Raw genomic sequence first — 17,906 nt, 5'->3', positions numbered from 1 at the left:
TTCCCTTATCCCTCCCTTCCCCTTTGTAGACTAACAGTTGAGAATAAACAGCAAGTCTGTGAAATTCTATTAGCTGGAGCAAATTATTTAATTCAGTTAATTCCAGTCACTGAAATTAGGTACGTGGCATTGCTTGCCTCCATCTTTGTCAGAAAATGTTGTATTTGTCTTGCCTTTTTTTCTCAATATGCTGGGATGATTTCTGTAGTGGGATTTTTGAATTGCAAAATAACACTGAAGAATTCTTCACAAATTAACTTTCAGGAAAGGAGATCATGAACCAGGAAAGTTATCACATAGTGACTAAAGTCCTGAATTAAAGGCATGTTTCTTATTAACATCAACAGGTGCAATAATTGGCCAGAAATACATAAAAATGTCATGCGTCCTCTAAAAGGCAGGACAGAATTTCTTACATGCTATTGACTTGCAATCTATATGAATCTTAACAAAAGCATAATTAACTGGGATGTATTTTAGTGTCCACATCACTGGGTGACGAAAGGAGAGCTTGACAGTACTAGGTATGCATGTATATATATGCACAGTCCCAAGGAGGCAGAATCAGTAATCTTGCCTCCACGGTTTTGAAAGCCAAGGCTTTGCCACTTGACTTAGCTCTTCCAGTAGCAATAAAAGCAGGAATGGGAGTCTTACGTTTTCTGCAGAATATCACACAGAGCCAGCCAGAGTGATGTGTTAATGGCAGTGCTTCTGGAGACAAGCTTTCTGTTCTTTCGTAATCGATCTTGCAACATAGCAGTTGTAGGCCTAAATCTAGTGCAATATTCTAGGTGATGGCTTTAGGATGAGAATGTCAAAAGCAATTCAGCTGAAGTCGAGAAAAGAGATGATCCTCCACAACGACCCCCCACTGAACCAAAATTCAGTGATGGTGGCATGTGATTCTTCTTCTGTTCACTGGCAGATTGACTTTGTAGCCCACGATGACATCCCGTACTCCTCCGCTGGCTCGGATGATGTATACAAACACATAAAGGAGGCAGGTAAGGGCAGCTTTACCTTTTTAGCACCTTTTCAGCCTCAGCTCAAATTCTTTTCCTGCCTTTTGACCACAGCTGCTGGGAGAGAAGCAGTACAGGTAATATCATATTGTCTTACGCCCTGTGGTGGGTTGACCCTGGCTGGACACCAGGTGCCCACCAAAGCTGCTCTATCACTCCCCTCCTCAGCTGGACTGGGGAGAGAAAATAGAATGAAAGGCTCGTGGGTCGAGATAAGGACAGGGAGAGATCACTCACCAATTACCATCATGGGCAAAACAGACTTGACTTTGGTAAAAAATGAAACTAAATTTCCCCACCAAATCAGAGTAGGATAATGAGAAATAAAACCTAACTCTTAAAAACACCTTTCCCCCACCCCTCCCTTCTTCCAGGGCTCAACTCCAATCCAAATTTTCTCTACCTCCTCCCCCCGAGTGGCACAGGGGGATGGGGAATGGGGGTTGGGGTCAGTTCATCACACCTTGTCTCTGCCGCTCCTTCCTCCTCAGGGACAGGACTCCTCACTCTTCCCTTGCTCCAGCGTGGGGTCCCTCCCATGGGAGACAGTCCTCCAAGAACTTCTCCAACGTGGGTCCTTCCCATGGGCTGCAGTTCTTCACAAACTGCTCCAGCGTGGGTCCCTTCCCTGGGCTGCAGTCCTTCAGGCACAGCCTGCTCCAGCGTGGGTGCCCTGTGGGGTCACAAGTCCTGCCAGCAAACCTGCTCCAGCGTGGGCTCCTCTCTCCACGGGGCCACAGGTCCTGCCAGGAGCCTGCTCCAGCACAGGCTTCCCACGGGGCCACAGCCTCCTTTGGGCATCCCCCTGCTCTGGCGTGGGGTCCTACCCAGGCTGCAGGTGGAGATCTGCTCCACCATGGACCTCCTTGGGCTGCAGGGGGACAGCCTGCCTCACCATGGTCTTCCCCACAGGCTGCAGAGGAATCTCTTCTCTGGCACCTGGAGCATCTCCTCCCCCTCCTTCTTCACCCAGCTTGGGGTCTGCAGGGTTGTTTTCTCTTACATGTTCTCACTCCTCTCTCCAGCTTCAGTTTTTTGTTGTGCAGCAAGTTTTCCCTCTCCTTAGATGTGTTCTCCCAGAGATGCTACCACCATCACTGATGGGCCTTGGCCAGCAGCGGGTCTGTCTTGGAGCCAGCTGGCATTGGCTCTGTTGGACATGGGGGAAGCTTCTGGCAGCTTCTCACAGAAGCCACCCCTGTAGCCCCCCCGCTACCAAAACCTTGCCACACAAACCTGATACACACCCTAATGGTAGATACTGCTGACTTCAGCAGAAAGATTAACTTTGTAAAACCACAAAGGATGTCCTTGGCTGAATTCCTGCCATAACCCTCAGGAAACCATTCAGATCTGTCACAAAAGAGTCCCATCTGGGTTCTTAAAATAATTTTAGGGTGCTTGACCAAGAGCTTTGAAGGGATGAAAATGAGTTTAGTTCCCACAGCAGGCCAGCCAACTTCAGTTGTTTGTTGATAACCGCGAACTGAGGACTCCTTGACTCAGCCCAGTCCTGAACACGGGCAAGCACAGGCAGCCTTCAGGAGTCAGTAGGATCCACTTCTGATTTGCACCAAGGGTTCCTTTCACTACACTGGCAGAGAGTTTAAGTCAGCATCAGAGTAATTCATTTGCCATGACTATTTAGCAATTGGGTTGACTACCATATTACATTGAACACGAACATGCTGAAGTCAACAATGCGGGAGGAGGAACTGATCACACCTCTCTTCTCATGCTCCCTGGAGGTGCTGCTTTGAAACCTGGTGAATCCATCCTCTTCCTGGTCTACATAAACATGCTTATTGGAGGCTTAAAAAAATTCCAGAGCAAATCTGCCTGATGGTAATTTGTCACGCAAATTGACCTTCTCAAGCTGTACAATGACAGCAGACAACCAGGTATTGACCTGATCTGAAAGAATAAGCTTTTTATAGCAGCAGTTCTTAATCTTTTTCCCCTTGCAAACCTCACTGTGGTGTCAGACTCACAAGCCTCCTTTGGGAACTGCTGTTCTACAGTTTCAGAGCCAGCACCAGCTTACTTCACTAGGCAAAGGAACAAAAACATACCTCTGGTAAGGACGGGTCACCGAGGGACATCCAGCATATGTGCTGGACAGGCAGCTATTTTGCTTTTCTTCTGTAAGGTGGGGAGCGCACAGGACAACATGACAGCAGCCCTTGGCGTCGCTGCATCGTTAGCAGACTGAGCTGGAGAGTGCCCAAACCTGGCACATCCTTCTCTGCCGTTGCTGGGCGCGGGTCAGTGCGCACGTGTCCTGACGAGAAATTCAAATGTTGCACAACAGAGTATGGATTTACAGCTTCAGGGACCTGTGGTCTGTCCTGTGTCTGTCACTGCTGGAGAAGTGACTTTAGTCTTTTATGGTTGAATTTTGTTACGTATAAACCGGGAATGATGTTACCTTATTTTTGAGATCTAGTGCTGTAATAGTCCTAATGCTCCAGACCAACATTATTACAATAGCGATTTCTCCCTTTCTCCTAGGGATTTTTGTTTTAAATAGACCAGTGCTGTGGATGCATTGGTGCATTTTCCTTAGTTCCAGTACTCCCATTTTCCCACATCAGGTTGTTGGGAAGCAGAGAAGCAGACTGGAATTGTGGAGCTCCTTGTGTAGATTCTCATGGGCTCCCATTTCCCCGCTCCCTTCAGTAGGTGGGAGGGCGTAGGGATAACGGTGAGCTGGGTAAGGGTGTGCTGACTAAACCTCTGCACGTCTGTGAACAGTAGCTTGGAAAACATGAATCAGTCTAACACATGAAGCATACGAAAGCAAAATCAGTGACTAAAGGTAATGTTGTCATTCGTGGGTTTGTGCATCTACTTGAAAACAATTCCGCTCTTGGCTTGGCAAGGGTAGGGTTTGGATTTTGTTCGTGTATTCTTGTAGCTCCTATCTATAAAGGTTTCTGGCTCAAAGTGGGTTTCATTGCTTCCAAAAATAGTTTTCTGAGTGACTGCTGCAAGCCTGAAAAGCACAATCAGGGAAACCTCTCTGCTCATGATTAAAATAATCTATTTTTTAGCAGAATATTAATTAGAGATCAGAAAGAAAAAAATATCAAATAGCATTTAGTCACAAGAGGCTGCTAAGCTTCTTGATTCCTTCCCCAGATCTTTTTCTAACCCTGTGAAATTAGCTAGCAATGCCTGCCTACTTCAAGCGATCGTGTGAGGATTAATTTGCCAGCAGCTATAGCACCCTTTTAAGACAAAGCACTACTTTTTTTGCAAAACCACTTCCAGTCTTATCTCACAGCTCGCTCTCATCAGCAGCTTGATGTTGCAATTATGTATATCTGATAGTAGTAATTTTGTGTAGCCCTGAATATCTACTAAACCAAGGTGTGGTAGCACTCTGCTATTATTGCCTTTGTGACTTGCATTAGCAGTTCAAGTGACCCTGTCTTGATGAGGAGCAATTAAAAAGCAATCTATACCTCAGCTGTGTTGAGGAAAAATACAAGCAGTCTTAATAAATGGCCAGTTTTCTTAGGGACGGATCTGTCGGGGCAGGGAGAGTGGTGATGCAGCCACTGACATGGCCAGGCGGACGTGAAATGGGGTCTATGGAGGCTGATACCCTCAGTCCCCACGGTACAGCCGTGTTTATTCACGCTACCATTACACTTCGCCTTCCTGTTACAAGCTACTGGCACCTCCAGGGTGTTTTCCAGTTATTGTAACGCATCTTTTACCTGAAGGCGCTTCCTGGCTTTGGCCAAGGCCAGAGGCTGCTCTGTTTTACTCAGCAGAGCAAAGACCGTCCGATGGTGCAGCACAGGAGGGGAGGGGAGAGTGGAAATACGCAGGAGAGCAGCAAACGGCCTTTCAATAGCAGGAGTGGAAGCCAACCCCCCTGCTCTTTCATACGACGTTAAATAAGGGCTACGCGCATGGAAAGACCTGCTCAGTGAATTGCCACAACTGCGAGGTTTAGCCTTCCCGGCTCGGGAGCCTCTGCCAGTCTAATAACTTCCACATCACGGCTGACACTGTGAACAGGGCAAGTTACAGCCTTTCTGAAGACTTGAGGAAAAATGAACAGTATAGCAACCTAGCACCTTCCCTAAGCTCACACAGGGACATCAGGAAGAACTAGGAATAAGACAGGCAGAATTACAAGTCTCTTACCGTTGGTCAGGCATTTTTGTGTTCATCCTCAGCTACCTGCCGCAGCGCCTGGTCCTGCCGTGCTTTCTCAGAGGGCTTTCTTTTCCCACTTTGCTCAGGAATGTTCGTACCAACGCAGAGAACCGAAGGTATCTCCACATCGGATATCATCACAAGGATTGTCCGGGACTACGACGTGTACGCCCGGCGCAACCTCCAACGAGGATACACCGCCAAAGAGCTGAATGTTAGTTTTATAAATGTAAGTATACCGACCTGCATTTGCTTCTGAAACACTCTCTCCTAGGACCCTGAACGTAGAGTAAAGGTTAAAGGAGATCTTCCTCCTGCTGCTTTTAAAATAGCTGGGAAAAACTTAAGGTAAAAGAAACTGGAAAACTGAGGGCAGTTTTAATTGCTCCTATTAATTAGCAGCTTCGTTTCCATCTTATGCTTTCACGTTTGTAACAAAGCTGCTGCTCCTCCTTATTCCTTGAGTTGTAGGTGACTTAATGACACACTAAGAAGGAGCCCCGCCCCCCCCGCAGGCTTCTCAGCCACTCACCCAAGACACAATTTCTTTCTTTATTCCCATTGTGAGAAGGCAGCACAGAGAGCAAAGATTTTGATAGCCAAACTTTCTGTACAATGCGACAGGATAAAAACAACAACAACAACCCCCCCCAACCGCTGAGCAGTGAGATTACTAGAGAAAGCTAAAATGGTTTTTAAAAGACAAGGAAGCGCTTTAGGAAGCTGGTATGTAAATGATGCTGAAGAGCTCAGAAGCCACAATAGGTAGGGCAAAAGCACCATTTGAAAGGGTGGCTCAAATTATTCAGCTTCCACATACAGAACTGCACCTTATCCTCCAGCGAGGAGTAAACACTTAACAGAAACAAAAGTTTATTTTCCTTCACTATTTCAAGTCTTAAGGCCTCGAGATAACCCACACAACTGAAACCTCTCTTGTGACTGGGCTGGCTCACAGCACGACTTGCCACCTCCCTCCCTGGAGCTGGGACACCCCCTTGTGAAGGACTCAGTTGTGTCATTTCATGAGGGTTTCGTTTGCTTGTTTCTTATTTTGAAGTCTGGCAGATAAATCACAGATCACAGGGCATAAATATTTATGTCACTGTGCTTTTTTTTTTTTTTTTTCAGTCTTCTACACCTCTAAAAAATCCTGCTTGTAAGTACTCCACCCAGAAGGATCACTATTGCAAATATCCGTTAAATTAAGGCATGCTGGATGCCTTGGGGGTTCTCAAATTTATCCTTTAGCAGCTCTGATGTTAAGATACTGTTGCATCAGGTATTCTCCCCCTAGTCTCAGACAGTGATGTACCCTGAAGTCCCTCCTGGCATCTGGTTATTTAGCTTATAGTAATTTAAATGCAGAAATACTAATTTGCACCAGAGACTGCTTGTGTTTCAAAATTAAAACCACAGGATTTCACCAAGGATTTCACCAAAGCATGGGTTTCCTTGTTAAAGGAAGGGTTGATCACGTATTAGGTGCAAAGTGAGTTCGGTTTCTTTGGACACTGAGGATTTTGTTTGGCCTTGCGGCTGACAAAGACAGTTCTTCTAGTGATTCACAAGCTAGAATAAAACCCACCTTAGCACTAAACAATATTTGCTTTAAAAGTAAATTCAAGTGCCCATTAAATGAAGTTCACAGGAAATTAAAAGCCAATAGTGGTCTGTGCTTCTACAGAGACCATTACACTTTCAAGGGCACAGCGTTAGCTGGGTGTACCGTACGTTTGCAGAGCACAGACAGGTTTCGGGACAAAAGCCCTTTAACCCTGGAGTATTTTAGAAGCTTGGCCCAATGAGAGCTCCCTAACATTATCTTCTCTGTCCCTCTCTTTTTCTGTGTGACTTAGCAATTAGGAGTTTGCTCTCTTTCCTATGAAGTTTGCTGGCCCCAAGCCACTGGCCTACACACATCTTTGTGGCAGCCCGAAGCTCCTGTATTAGCCAGGCTCAGAGGTGAAGAGAGTTTTCCTTCTGCTCTGCAGAAATCCAACCAAAGAGGCATTTTGGTCCCCATTAACATCCAAGCTGGGAAGTCAGCAGCGGGCTGCATTTGCTAGGAAACCCAGGGAGATTTGCCTTTTGCTTACTGCTAAGTTTGAGCTATTAATTTCTCGCTTGTATGCTTCATAAGACTCATATAATTTTCAAAGTGCATTCAGCTTGAAAATACGGAAAGATTCATGTACTGGATTAAACACAGTAATCACACAAGACAGTCTTTTCAATATGTACCTTCTGCACTTCGTTCCACAAATGTTAAATTTGCATTTATAAAAATAACGTGGGAATAGTTAACCAAGGCCATATGTATTAGGATACATTAATGCAATTTTTTTCTTCTTCTCAACTGTCAGTGGCTGATTATTTCCAAGTCCCTATATATTAATCTCTGTCCACACTTTTAAAACAGGAGAAGAAATACCGCTTTCAAAACCAAGTGGATAAAATGAAAGAAAAAGTCAAGAATGTGGAGGAAAAATCAAAAGAATTTGTTTACAAGGTGGAAGAGAAGAGCCATGACCTCATTCAGAAATGGGAAGAAAAGTCCAGGGAATTTATTGGCAACTTTTTAGAGCTGTTTGGACCTGACGGAGCCTGGGTAGGTATTCTGCCATCCCAGGAAGTCTGAGTAGTTTTTATTTCTCCTCTGTAACACAGATCAAGAGCAGATTCTTTTGCTGCAGTCTTTGTTTTGAAAGCCAGCACAGTAGGATAACAACAAACCTGCTTGCTAAATCTGATAATGCATGCCAATACTGCAGCAGGAGGATTTGCCACTTCTGGCTGTTGCTTCTTTGGGATAATTTGTGTCTTTTGTGAAGGTGCAATGCTGAATGTGATACTGCATTCAGTAGAGCTGCATAACAGCAACACACAAGCAAAAAGGCTAATACAGTCTGTTCTCCCCATTAGCACTAAATGGGGTGCCACACAGACATCAGGGAGGAATTATACACTGGAGGTGGTGAGGGAAACAGGACCATTGAAAAGTTTTCAATAGTTCTCTTCATGCTCTGTACTCAGCAGTAGAAGATGACAGTTTTCTAACTTTAAATCAGTAGTTTTTAAAGTTCCAAGAAATGAATTTACATGTTGAGTGGCCAGGCTCACCTGACTGACTGCAGGGAAAGCTCAGGTGAAACAGAAGCACTTTCAAAGCTCTCCTCAGTACATGCCAGCTCCACAGAGCCCATTTACCAAAGGTCCCCTGGTGCCTTGGAAAGGCAGTTGAGAGTCTGCAACAGCATCCTTCTGGGGAGAAACCCCAGGGCCATACCTGCTCAAACCAAAGTCATGCACTGAGCGAGTGGTGAGTTGGTGACACTTCAGAGCCCCAAAAGAGTCCCAGCCCCTATCTTTGAGTTCTGATAGCTTGCCAAACCTTGAGAGGCTTTGTTTTCTGGTACAACTTCCCTTTGCTACATTGAAAGCAGTAGCAAAGCTTAATTTGAACGTAGGATTTTCATCTGTTTGAACAGACCTTCTTAGACCTTCCCTGTTGGGAGTCAGTCCTTTTCCAAAAGCTCCCTGCGCAGCTGAGTTCTGGTGAAAGCCCAGGCACCAGCCAGACCCTCCAGTACAGGCATCAGCTTGGACGTGCTACTCTCGTCGCAAGCTCCCAGTGAGGCTTTTGCTTGGTTCGAAACGTGAGCAAGCACAGAGGAGAGCAGCAAGCAGCGCAGGGTGAACTGAAGGGAGCAGAGTGAGAGCTAGAGAAATAATCCCGCAGAAGAGCAGGATGCTTCAGAGGAATGTTTTCAGACCGTGGCACACAGACAGTCAGGCAGCTCCCTCCTCGCTTGAAAGCAGACCCTTTGTGAGAGGTTTGTGCAAAGCTTTAACTGCTCGTGGATTACAGTTTGAGGCAAAACGTCAACAGAGGCAGCAAGCCAGAAAAAACAGTTTAGGACTAGCATGAAGCAGACACTACCGGAATATTTTTAAGGAGCCAACACACACGTAATGTTCTCTCAGGTTACATTTACCAGTTCATACCTGAACAACTGCCTGGCACAAAAGGTACCTTCTCTTGATCTCAGCAGAGGTTTTGTTTATAAACAAACCCTCGGGAAGAGTCACAGACCCCGGGTGAATTAAGTAGCCCACATCACAGCCACGTCACAACTCAGGGCCACCAAAGCACATGGTACCTACCTCTTACTGGAGTTCTCATATTTTCTCAGCCATGACTTGCCGTGTTGATTACCACGCAGTTGAGAAAAGCCTAAAATTAGGCTGTGAAGGCTTCAGAACAGAGACTGCATCTTTATAATCCCTTTATAGCTGCGCCTGTCCCATGCAAAGCTCTCCGAGTAACACCCGTCCCAGCCACAATCAACAAATAGTTTATTTAGCAATTTGTTCATCGACAGTATCATTTTCCTTGGAGAGGGGAAGAGGGTAACTCTTGCGATGAAAAGCCCAGGTTTACCTGCACTGACCACATCCACACGAAGCTTCCTCTAAGTTATTCTCCATAGAGCTGGGCGAGTGTTTCCCATCTGGGATGGTCCTGTGGCCATAGGTGCTGAATAAATAAAACTAATGCTAACAGAGCATGTGAAACCCCCAGGAGGTGAGATGAGCTTGGCTGTGCCAAGAGAGGAAAAAAATTTAAAAGCCTTGATCCCGTTCCCTCGCTCTACCCACTCAACACTGCACACCGATGGCATTTTTAAAAACCCTTTGCTGATAAACATTTTACCAAATTCGATTAAGGAAAAGCTGCTCTGCAAAGGTCTTTTAGGAACTGGGGGTGGCCTCCTGCTTCCTAAGTTAGTGTTGGACCACAGAGTAGGAACTCTGCTGCAATCACAGAGACCTTTGCTAGGAACAAGAAGAGTGAAATCTCCTCACAGTGTTGTAGGCAAAGCGTCAGTGACAGCAAGCCGAGAAGCGGTATGGCTTTTTTAAAATCAGTTTGAGCCTTGGCAACAGGAAAGACTTTTAAAATAATGATAACTTGCTATTAGTGTCAAAACTGTTATTAACACTAATTTACCTTATCACTGTTAGTTAGATATTGCTTTTAATGTTGACATTAAAAGTACAGGAATCGTTATGGGCATGCTGGATTCCTCAATCAGTAATTTGCATACCATTAAAATGCTATTATTATTTCACAAATAATTATTATAATACACTTTATGCTAGCATCAATTTTCTAAACGTAAGGGCCACATAACCCACAAAAAACCCGCCCGTTTGTGAAAAAGGTCAAAATGTCACTTTTCAAATGTCAAGATGTCTGTAATTCCTTGGCAATTTTGCCCACCTGTGCAATCCCCTGCCTGGACTTTTTCTGTGAGAGTATCACAGAAGGGTCAGAAACAACCATTAACCCAGCATGAAACTTTTGTTCCTGCGTGAGAGAGGACCACCGCGCAGCCCTGCGCCGAGGCCGTAATGGCAGAGAGAACCTCTCAGAGATGTACGAGCAGGCAGCTGCACTTCAGGTCAGCGGAGAGAAAGCAAGGCTCACAGGGCAGGGTTTCCGTGCCAGTCTCCCTCAGAAGTGTCCCTTCAGACGAGGTGTCCCTTCAAAGGGACGCCTTCCGTCTGCTCGGCGTGCGGAGTCGGGGATGGTCGCACTGGGAAAGGGCTGCATCACCTCAGACATCAGCGGGCGCTCCGATAAATCTTGCAGGTTGCAACTAGAACCCAGGGAGGGTGTTTAGACCACGCCGTGCATCCGCAGCCTAGATCTGAGCACGGCCTTGAAAGAATCAGCAGCTCAAAAGCAGCCATCCTTCGTAACGCCCAACTGGTGCTTGTTTTGTAAAGCAAAGGAGTATCAACGTCTAGGCAATAGAATTCAGAAACAGGCAGAACAGTTTTGCCCAGTAGCAAGTTTGCCAAAAGGAAAGCATTATCTCCCTAAACTGGTTTGGGGTATCTGAACTTACTCGAACTAAGGCTTTGAAATTATTTTCCCACCTCTGGTAAAGGTCCAGAGCGCACCCAGCCTTGTCTAACCCTCCAGCACTTCAAGGAAGCCATTAACACTTATTCTACTTCTTCAGCACCCAATGGCCCGAGGAGCAGTCCCTGTTAGGAAGATTTTGCCTGCGAAGGGCATGACTTACCAACCCTGCTAGAGCACAGCTGGAGGAGAAGAGTCATTCTGGAGGCAGGTGACTTAAACCACCTCCTCCTCCTGCAGCAGCGCAGGTTTTAGCCAGCGACCTGGTGCTTACAGCACTAATGCAGGAGGCAATTCGGACTGGCCAGGCGCTTACCCTGCTGAAGCCGGGAGTGCAGCAGCTTGCTCAAGCAACAAACTCTTTGCTGAAGGAAAAGCAGGTGTCCTACGGCCTGGCTGAGGGCCTTAGCAAGAAGGTGGGATTCTCCTTTCCATCCCTGGCCCATGCGGCCCGAGGTACAGTCAATTACCCCCTGCCATGTGGGTTACCAGCCAAGCTGGGCCACTTCGATCTCCGCCGTGAAGCCCCACAACATCACTGAGCTTTCTGAAGCGGCTGGTAAGGTGCCAGGGGCAGGAGGGAATCGAAGTGTTTTGCTTGGCCAGGAAAAAGAGATTTCATATCAAACATAATTTTTTTTGTTGGGGGTTATCTTCAGCGAGAGGATGAAACAGACTAAGTCAAGCCAACAAAACCTCAATTCCTGTGATTGAAAGAGAAATTTTGCACTCCTACCACTGAATTTCAGCAGGCTCCAGGGCTCTGCCAGCCCTGGTGACATCCTCACGGCTCTCCGCAGCAGAAACCTTCCCCCATCCAAATGCTGCCTGGCACCATTTATCAGGAGCAACCACCATCTGCTAACTATTGAGATTTGAGGAAACCTTGACTATTTTGGACCTAGCAGTAGTGCAGGGTAGGTTACACACCGTGGGTCTTTATGCATGAGAGCATTGCTAAGTGTGGCTCCAGCCAGGAACTGTTCTGTCATTCTGCACTGCAGCAACATCCAGGCTCTAAAACTAAGTTAATAATGGCCAACATGATAAAGATATAAGTTGGGTGAGGGAGCTGACAGGGTAACAGTTAAATTTGGTATTTGTGCTCAATCGTTAACCCCCAGGATTAGCAAACACCAGAAACCTGATGGGAAAACCTAGTATCTGCCCCTCCACTGGCAGGGAATACTGAGTTTCAAAGAGGGGGAGGAAGAGCAAGATGGGCAGCCACACACTCCTTGGCTGGGAGGAAGGTCATCACAGAGCAGAGTTGCTGCAGGGGGAAGGGGAGGAAGAAAACAAAAACTCAAGCTGAGAAACTCTGCGGACTGCAGCTGCCCAAGAAAGCAAACCCAGAATACGTTCTGAAAAATTGTATTTTGCTCTCAGACCCGAGCAGCAAACTTAACTTTGTCTGGGCTGGCTCTTCCATTCCAGCCAAGCATCACCTACGATCCGACTCCCGGTGCTCCAGCCAAGGTTGAGACTTCTCGTTCCCCATTCCCAGGAGGAGCAGCGAGGCACTCGCATTTGGCATTTTCCACAGGAAGCCCGCAGCAGCCACGCAGCACATGCCAGATCTCCCGTAACCCAGCCCAGCAGCCTAACGTGAGGCCACGCAGGCGCTAACAAGTTGCAGCATTTGCCTTAGCGTAGCAGATTGCTTGACCGAAAAGGTGGTCTCTTCCACCCCAGCAGCTCTGGCAGGCCTCCACTCAGCTTTACAAAGCAAAAAATGATAATAAAGCCCAAAGCAGAACGTAGAGCCTGCACGTGTTTCTCTTATCAACACAGACACCTGAATTCTAACATTCCCATCCACAGTTTAAGGGTTTGGGTGGTGCCTGCTCCAGGTAGCTGGGGAAGTGGCTGCATCCCTCCAGAAGGGAAGGAGGAAAAAAGTCTGGGCCAGCCAGGAAGCTCAGGAGGAGACGGGTGGTCTGTCCCAGCACACTAAAAGGAAAAGGTCCTGGGAACAAGGAACATTGGGAATTCAGGCAGAAAACTGACTTTTTGAGACAGAGTGTGACCAACACGTACAAGAAATCCCAAGGGAGTTCTGCCTAGCTGGCACAGGACAACACACACGGTAATCTCACACTAGGGGTATCCCATCTAAGAAAAAAAACCTTGTCATGTAAAAAAACAGGTTATTATGCGCACAGCAGAAGAGGCAAAGGCTAAGTGTGGGCTGAACTGGCCATGCTTCAGAGCAGAAGTCTATCCTCTGTCTCCCTGCTCTCTCCCAGGCGAGAGGCACAGCGCAGCACAGCCCCTGCCTGCCCACAGACATACCTTCCCCCTCTGTGCGTTACTCAAAGAGCATCTTTTCACTTTGCTTTTGCAGAAGCAGATGTTCCAGGAACGAAGTGGCCGAATGCTCCAGGCTTTTTCTCCCCGGCAGAGCCCCAACAGCAGTCCTACGCGAGGCCGTTCTCCGTCCCGTTCTCCATCTCCACCCTGGGTCTTCAATAAAGCCTCCCCTCCCTCTTCTCCAAAAGCTGCCTCTGCCTCCCTCAGCAGCATGAGCGAGGGAGACGAGGATGAAAAGTAAAATATATATTTTTTTAACCATGAGACAGAAGAACAAGCTGTGAACTCAACCGCTGGATGGGGAGAAGCGTGAGGAACAGCTGGGCTATCTCTGACAGCAGGGAACATGCTCTGGGAGAAGATGCTGAAACCAGACTGGAGCACAGCAAGGGAGATCTCAGGAAGAGCTTATCCCATCCCCGCTCCCTTGCGGTGCCCGGAGGCCCTGCCGGCAGCGCTTGCCAGACACGGTAGCGGGGACCAACAGAAAAACATACACCTTTGTGCAAGTTCCTCTCCATGTCTTGCTGCTTACAGCTGCTGGGGCCAGGCCGGCTCGGCGGGGAACTCTGCACCGAGCGGGGCCGGCGGGAGAAGCCCTGTCGGCTCCTGATCCGGACCCGGCACACAGGCAACGCGATGGCTGCGGCCCGTGGATGGAGAAGATGCAGTTGTACCGGACCCTGCTAACCTTGAGCTCTTCTGGCACGTGAAGAAACGGCATTGCTGCAGCAAATACATTCAGAAACGGGAAATAAAATTTTACTTCTTTTCTTTTTGAATGAAATCTGCCCCAGACCCCAAACCATGCCAGCAAAATGGAGAGCTCTCCAGCTGAGTTGGTGGAAATCCATTTAATATATTCAAGCTGTTGAACGCTGCTTGTTGACCAAGCCTCTCTACGGGGTGTATGTAAAGAGTCAGGCTGCATTTGCTTTATCAAATTGCTCTCCGTGTTCCTAGTGCCTGAACAGCTACCCCATAACTTCTGTTTTGCTCCCTGGCTTTGCACTTTGGAGGAAAGAAGGTAAATGAAAAGACAGCCCTAGCTGGAATGTGGTGTTATAGGAAACAGACAGTTTTAAGACATTGGTGATTTTTACTGGTGAATTCTAAAAACCACAAGTAGGATCCCAAGGCCTGGGGACCTGGCCTCCTAGGAAACCCTGCTGCTCCCAGCTACGTCTCCCCAGATGACGAGCACAACAGTGCTGCTGTCCTCACATGCTACTCAACCAGTTAAACAAATTCCTCATCAAGCTCTAACCAAGACATGTTCACAGACACCCTGCTGCTGCAGGGGTCCCGAGGCCATTCCTCTACCCTAACGTGGAGAAAAAGTTGGAAAAAACAATGGAAACCTTTTAAACAGGAATAGGCATGGGGATTTTCCTTCTCCGTCCATGACACCCATACAGCCCCAAGCAGAAAGGGTAGCACGAGTGAAGCTTTCCCCTCCCCTCGATGCCCTAGCTGATCTCCTTCCAGCTTGGCAAAGGTAAAGGTAAAGGTAAAGACTGCGGGCAGGGAGTTGCAGCAGCGAAATCATTGCCGTGCCCTGCTGCCTGGAGTTGCAAACCCATGAGGACACGCAGGCTGCTGCGGGCTGGTTCCCTGCACAGGCAGCCCAGGAAACGCTGGGAGAGGGAGGGCTCCGAGCGGCTCTTGGAAAAGAACCGAAGGAATAAGATGCCCGAGTGCCTGAGCACACAGGACGGCGCTGGCAGCGGTCCCCTCACCCCAGGCTACCGTCCTCACCTTGCCGAGTGGCCTAGTAGGTCAACTCCTTTCACTCCTTCCCTTCCAGATCCCTTTGCAGGCAGGTAAATTACAGACCCTTGTACCAGGCACCACATTAGCCCCGCACTCTGTTCATTCCCTACAGCTTTCGTCCCTCCCCTGCTACGGGGTAACCGATTTTTCTTTGGCAACATTTTGCCAGGCACTTCTCGGACTACCGCAGGACCGAGTACACTTTGCTTTGTCCTCTGGAGTCAAGCTAGTTCCTTCTTCACAGAGCTGCAAAAAGAGGAGCAGGGAACAGGGTGGAAAGCGCAAAGGGAGAGCCACAGCTAGTTCAGCTGCCACCAGCTGTGCGCCCAACAGGATGATGCAATTAAGACCTTTCTCAGCCTTAGGCAACCTGTTACTGTAATTTCATACCTGGGATGCACTTGTTAGTTTTTCTGAACCTTTGCAAGTCTTAAGTCTTCCCATCACAAACCACTCCTCCACCACGAGAACTGTCTGCTCTCTACTGGTGCTGTTTCTACGATGAGCCATGTCCAAATGCAATGGAGGTGGGCAGGTTTTTGTTGTTCTGGGCTTTTACCATTCGTTTTTTTGTTTTAATTTCATAGCGCTTGCTGTTCAGCAGCCCTTGTTCAGTGGTTTGAGTGGAAGACAGCACCACGACTTGTAAATAGGAACTGGAGAAAAACTCACCAGTGACCTCTTCTTAACAGAAGCTGTTTTCTCAGCGTCACAGGTGGCTACCCAGCAACAAAGCCATATACTGTACCAGGCATCCGTTTGCATTTAGGATATCAATAAGCTGAAGCCTTTGCCCTGCTGGTACAGACAGTAAAATCCATGTGCTGTCTCAGCAAACCAGAACCTCGTCGTCTCTGGACGCGTGGAGAGCAATTTTGCACTTCTGAGTCATGGTTGGGTTTTATTTTTCACGAGTGTTGCTTTAATTCAGTCCTATTTATCAGCCAAGCTCCACATGAAAAATAAAGTGTACAACAGATACTGCTGCCTCTCACCTTCATTTTATAGCACCTTTGGACACAAAAACACAACCCCTTCCCTAAGACCCACTGATAGCACAGTGCTCATTATCCCCACCCTTTGTACCCCAGGGCTTTACACCCCCCTCAAACGCCAGCAGAGCAGCTTTGCCAAAACCTGCCCCCAATCCTGCTGCTTGAGTCGGTACTGCTGCTCTTCGCCCTGACGGATCACCTCTCTCCTCACCTTCACCCGCATTTTTCTGGCTGCAAGGTAAAGGTGGGGAAATGCTGCCTCTTAGGCACCAGCACGTTCGAGACCTCCCTCACCCTCCGCCCCAACGCAGTGGGATCCGGAGCCGCTATTTTAATTCTTACTTCTAAGTGGAAGAAAGAGGCAGTGCTTTCGCAGCCATCCCGGTTCTGCTTCTGAAAACCATCCCCAGCAGCAGCTATGACGCTCTTGCGTGCGCCAAGGGGGTGAGCAGCTGTGCCAGATTTATGGGAAACTGCAGCAGCAAACCTGAGCCACAGGGGCAAATCCTGACACTGGCCTTTCGACTTGACTCTTCCTCCAGCTAAGTCAGTCTGATGCCTGAATGTTCCCGCTTCGCTCTTCCCCTTTTGTCCTTTCTGTAAGAAAGAAGTTGTTACTGCAGCAGCTGTAGGAAAGATTGTTTATTTATTGAACAGTCCTGCCTCAGGCAGGGAGAAGCTGAACCAGCAGACGGGGGCTTAGGACTTCCCAGCTAAGATATTTTTAATCACGGAATAAGCAAATTTCAAAGTCGTTCAGTGCGGCAGAGAAACTAAAAGCACAGAGTCTACACCAAAACACTCCCTGGTCTAATACAAGCTTTATTACTTAAGATGGATTTGGGGCTGTCTTAAGCAGTGCCTTGCATCACTCGGGAGACAGACGAGACATCCTCGTACGCTCCCAGGAGTGGGGAAAGTCAGCCCGGCTGCAGTCCCGCTTCTCTTCTGCCACCGAGCCGCCTCCACAGCCCCACGGAGAGGGACCGGCTCTGACCGACGCCTGCCCCACCGTCTCACTGCCGTTTGGGTGCCAGTTCCACGCAGGCGTGCGCCTGCGCTGCCGACGGCGCTCTGGGAAGGGACGACGGGGACCCTTGTTCACGCGGACCTGAAACCCAGGGACGACGCGAGCCATCGCCGAGTCGGGCCTTCCCAGGCAAGGTGACACAAAGCAAGAGCTGCAGCGCCCTGCGGCAGCTTCTCCCTCTCTACTGCAAACAAGCACCATGTTAGATTCGGAACAAACTTTAAATCCAGCGGTACGAACTGCAAAGCATTTTCAATTTTGTAACTGGTATTTCATTGCACCGTAGGAACCCTGAAAACATTAGCGAAGAGCATGAGTGGAGGTGGTCGGAGAGTCCCCGCTGTGAATTGATACGAGCTCATATAAAACAGGTAGGAGAACGTTTGAAATATGACTGAAGAAGCAGAGATGATTTTCTGCAGTACAAGGCAGAGTTCTTGTGCCAGCACTTGTGAGACATCTACAGTATTTCCTTAAATTCTTCCATCAGTTAGGCATGAAATACAACATCGTGTAAGCTCGCTCGCAGGGATGATTGAGCTCAAAAGGCTCAAGAAAGATAAGTCACACATTTAAAAAAACAGATTATAATTTCGTGTGTATATTAAAAATTATGCCCAAATACTGTAGGGACGTAATTCTCAAGAGAAAGAAAATATTTA

General features: G+C 47.8%; 1 protein-coding gene and 1 long non-coding RNA gene across 6 annotated transcripts in view; one reads left to right on the top strand and one right to left on the bottom strand.

The window, feature by feature from the left end:
* Positions 1–16,203, top strand: part of PCYT1B (phosphate cytidylyltransferase 1B, choline) — a 33,865-nt gene extending 17,662 nt beyond the window's left edge. The window contains exons 5-8 of one of the 4 annotated variants that reach the window (XM_052794760.1): positions 929–1,007; positions 5,219–5,427; positions 7,621–7,809; positions 13,481–16,203. In XM_052794760.1, the coding sequence (XP_052650720.1) occupies positions 929–1,007; positions 5,219–5,427; positions 7,621–7,809; positions 13,481–13,687 (684 nt within the window). In that variant the 3' untranslated portion in view covers positions 13,688–16,203. Of the gene's footprint in view, positions 1–928; positions 1,008–5,218; positions 5,428–7,620; positions 7,810–12,570; positions 12,897–13,480 lie in introns of those variants that run through there. The other 3 variants (XM_052794763.1, XM_052794762.1, XM_052794764.1) reach the window with 3 other exon arrangements.
* LOC128145107 (uncharacterized) lies at positions 11–12,569 on the bottom strand. 2 transcript variants are annotated; one of them, XR_008236350.1, is made up of 4 exons: positions 8,322–12,569; positions 5,187–5,406; positions 3,098–3,306; positions 11–1,079 (listed from the first exon to the last, which is right to left on the bottom strand). It is a non-coding gene; the product is annotated as an uncharacterized LOC128145107 (long non-coding RNA). The 2 variants fall into 2 exon arrangements; XR_008236349.1 differs by lacking the exon at positions 11–1,079 and having other exon boundaries at positions 2,721–3,306.
* Positions 16,204–17,906: the final 1,703 nt, after the last annotated feature.

This window comes from Harpia harpyja, chromosome 8 (genome assembly GCF_026419915.1).
Source record: "Harpia harpyja isolate bHarHar1 chromosome 8, bHarHar1 primary haplotype, whole genome shotgun sequence".
Lineage (NCBI taxonomy): Eukaryota > Metazoa > Chordata > Aves > Accipitriformes > Accipitridae > Harpia > Harpia harpyja.
The sequence above is the reverse complement of the archived record's forward strand: the minus strand, read 5'-3'. Positions and strand labels throughout refer to the sequence as shown.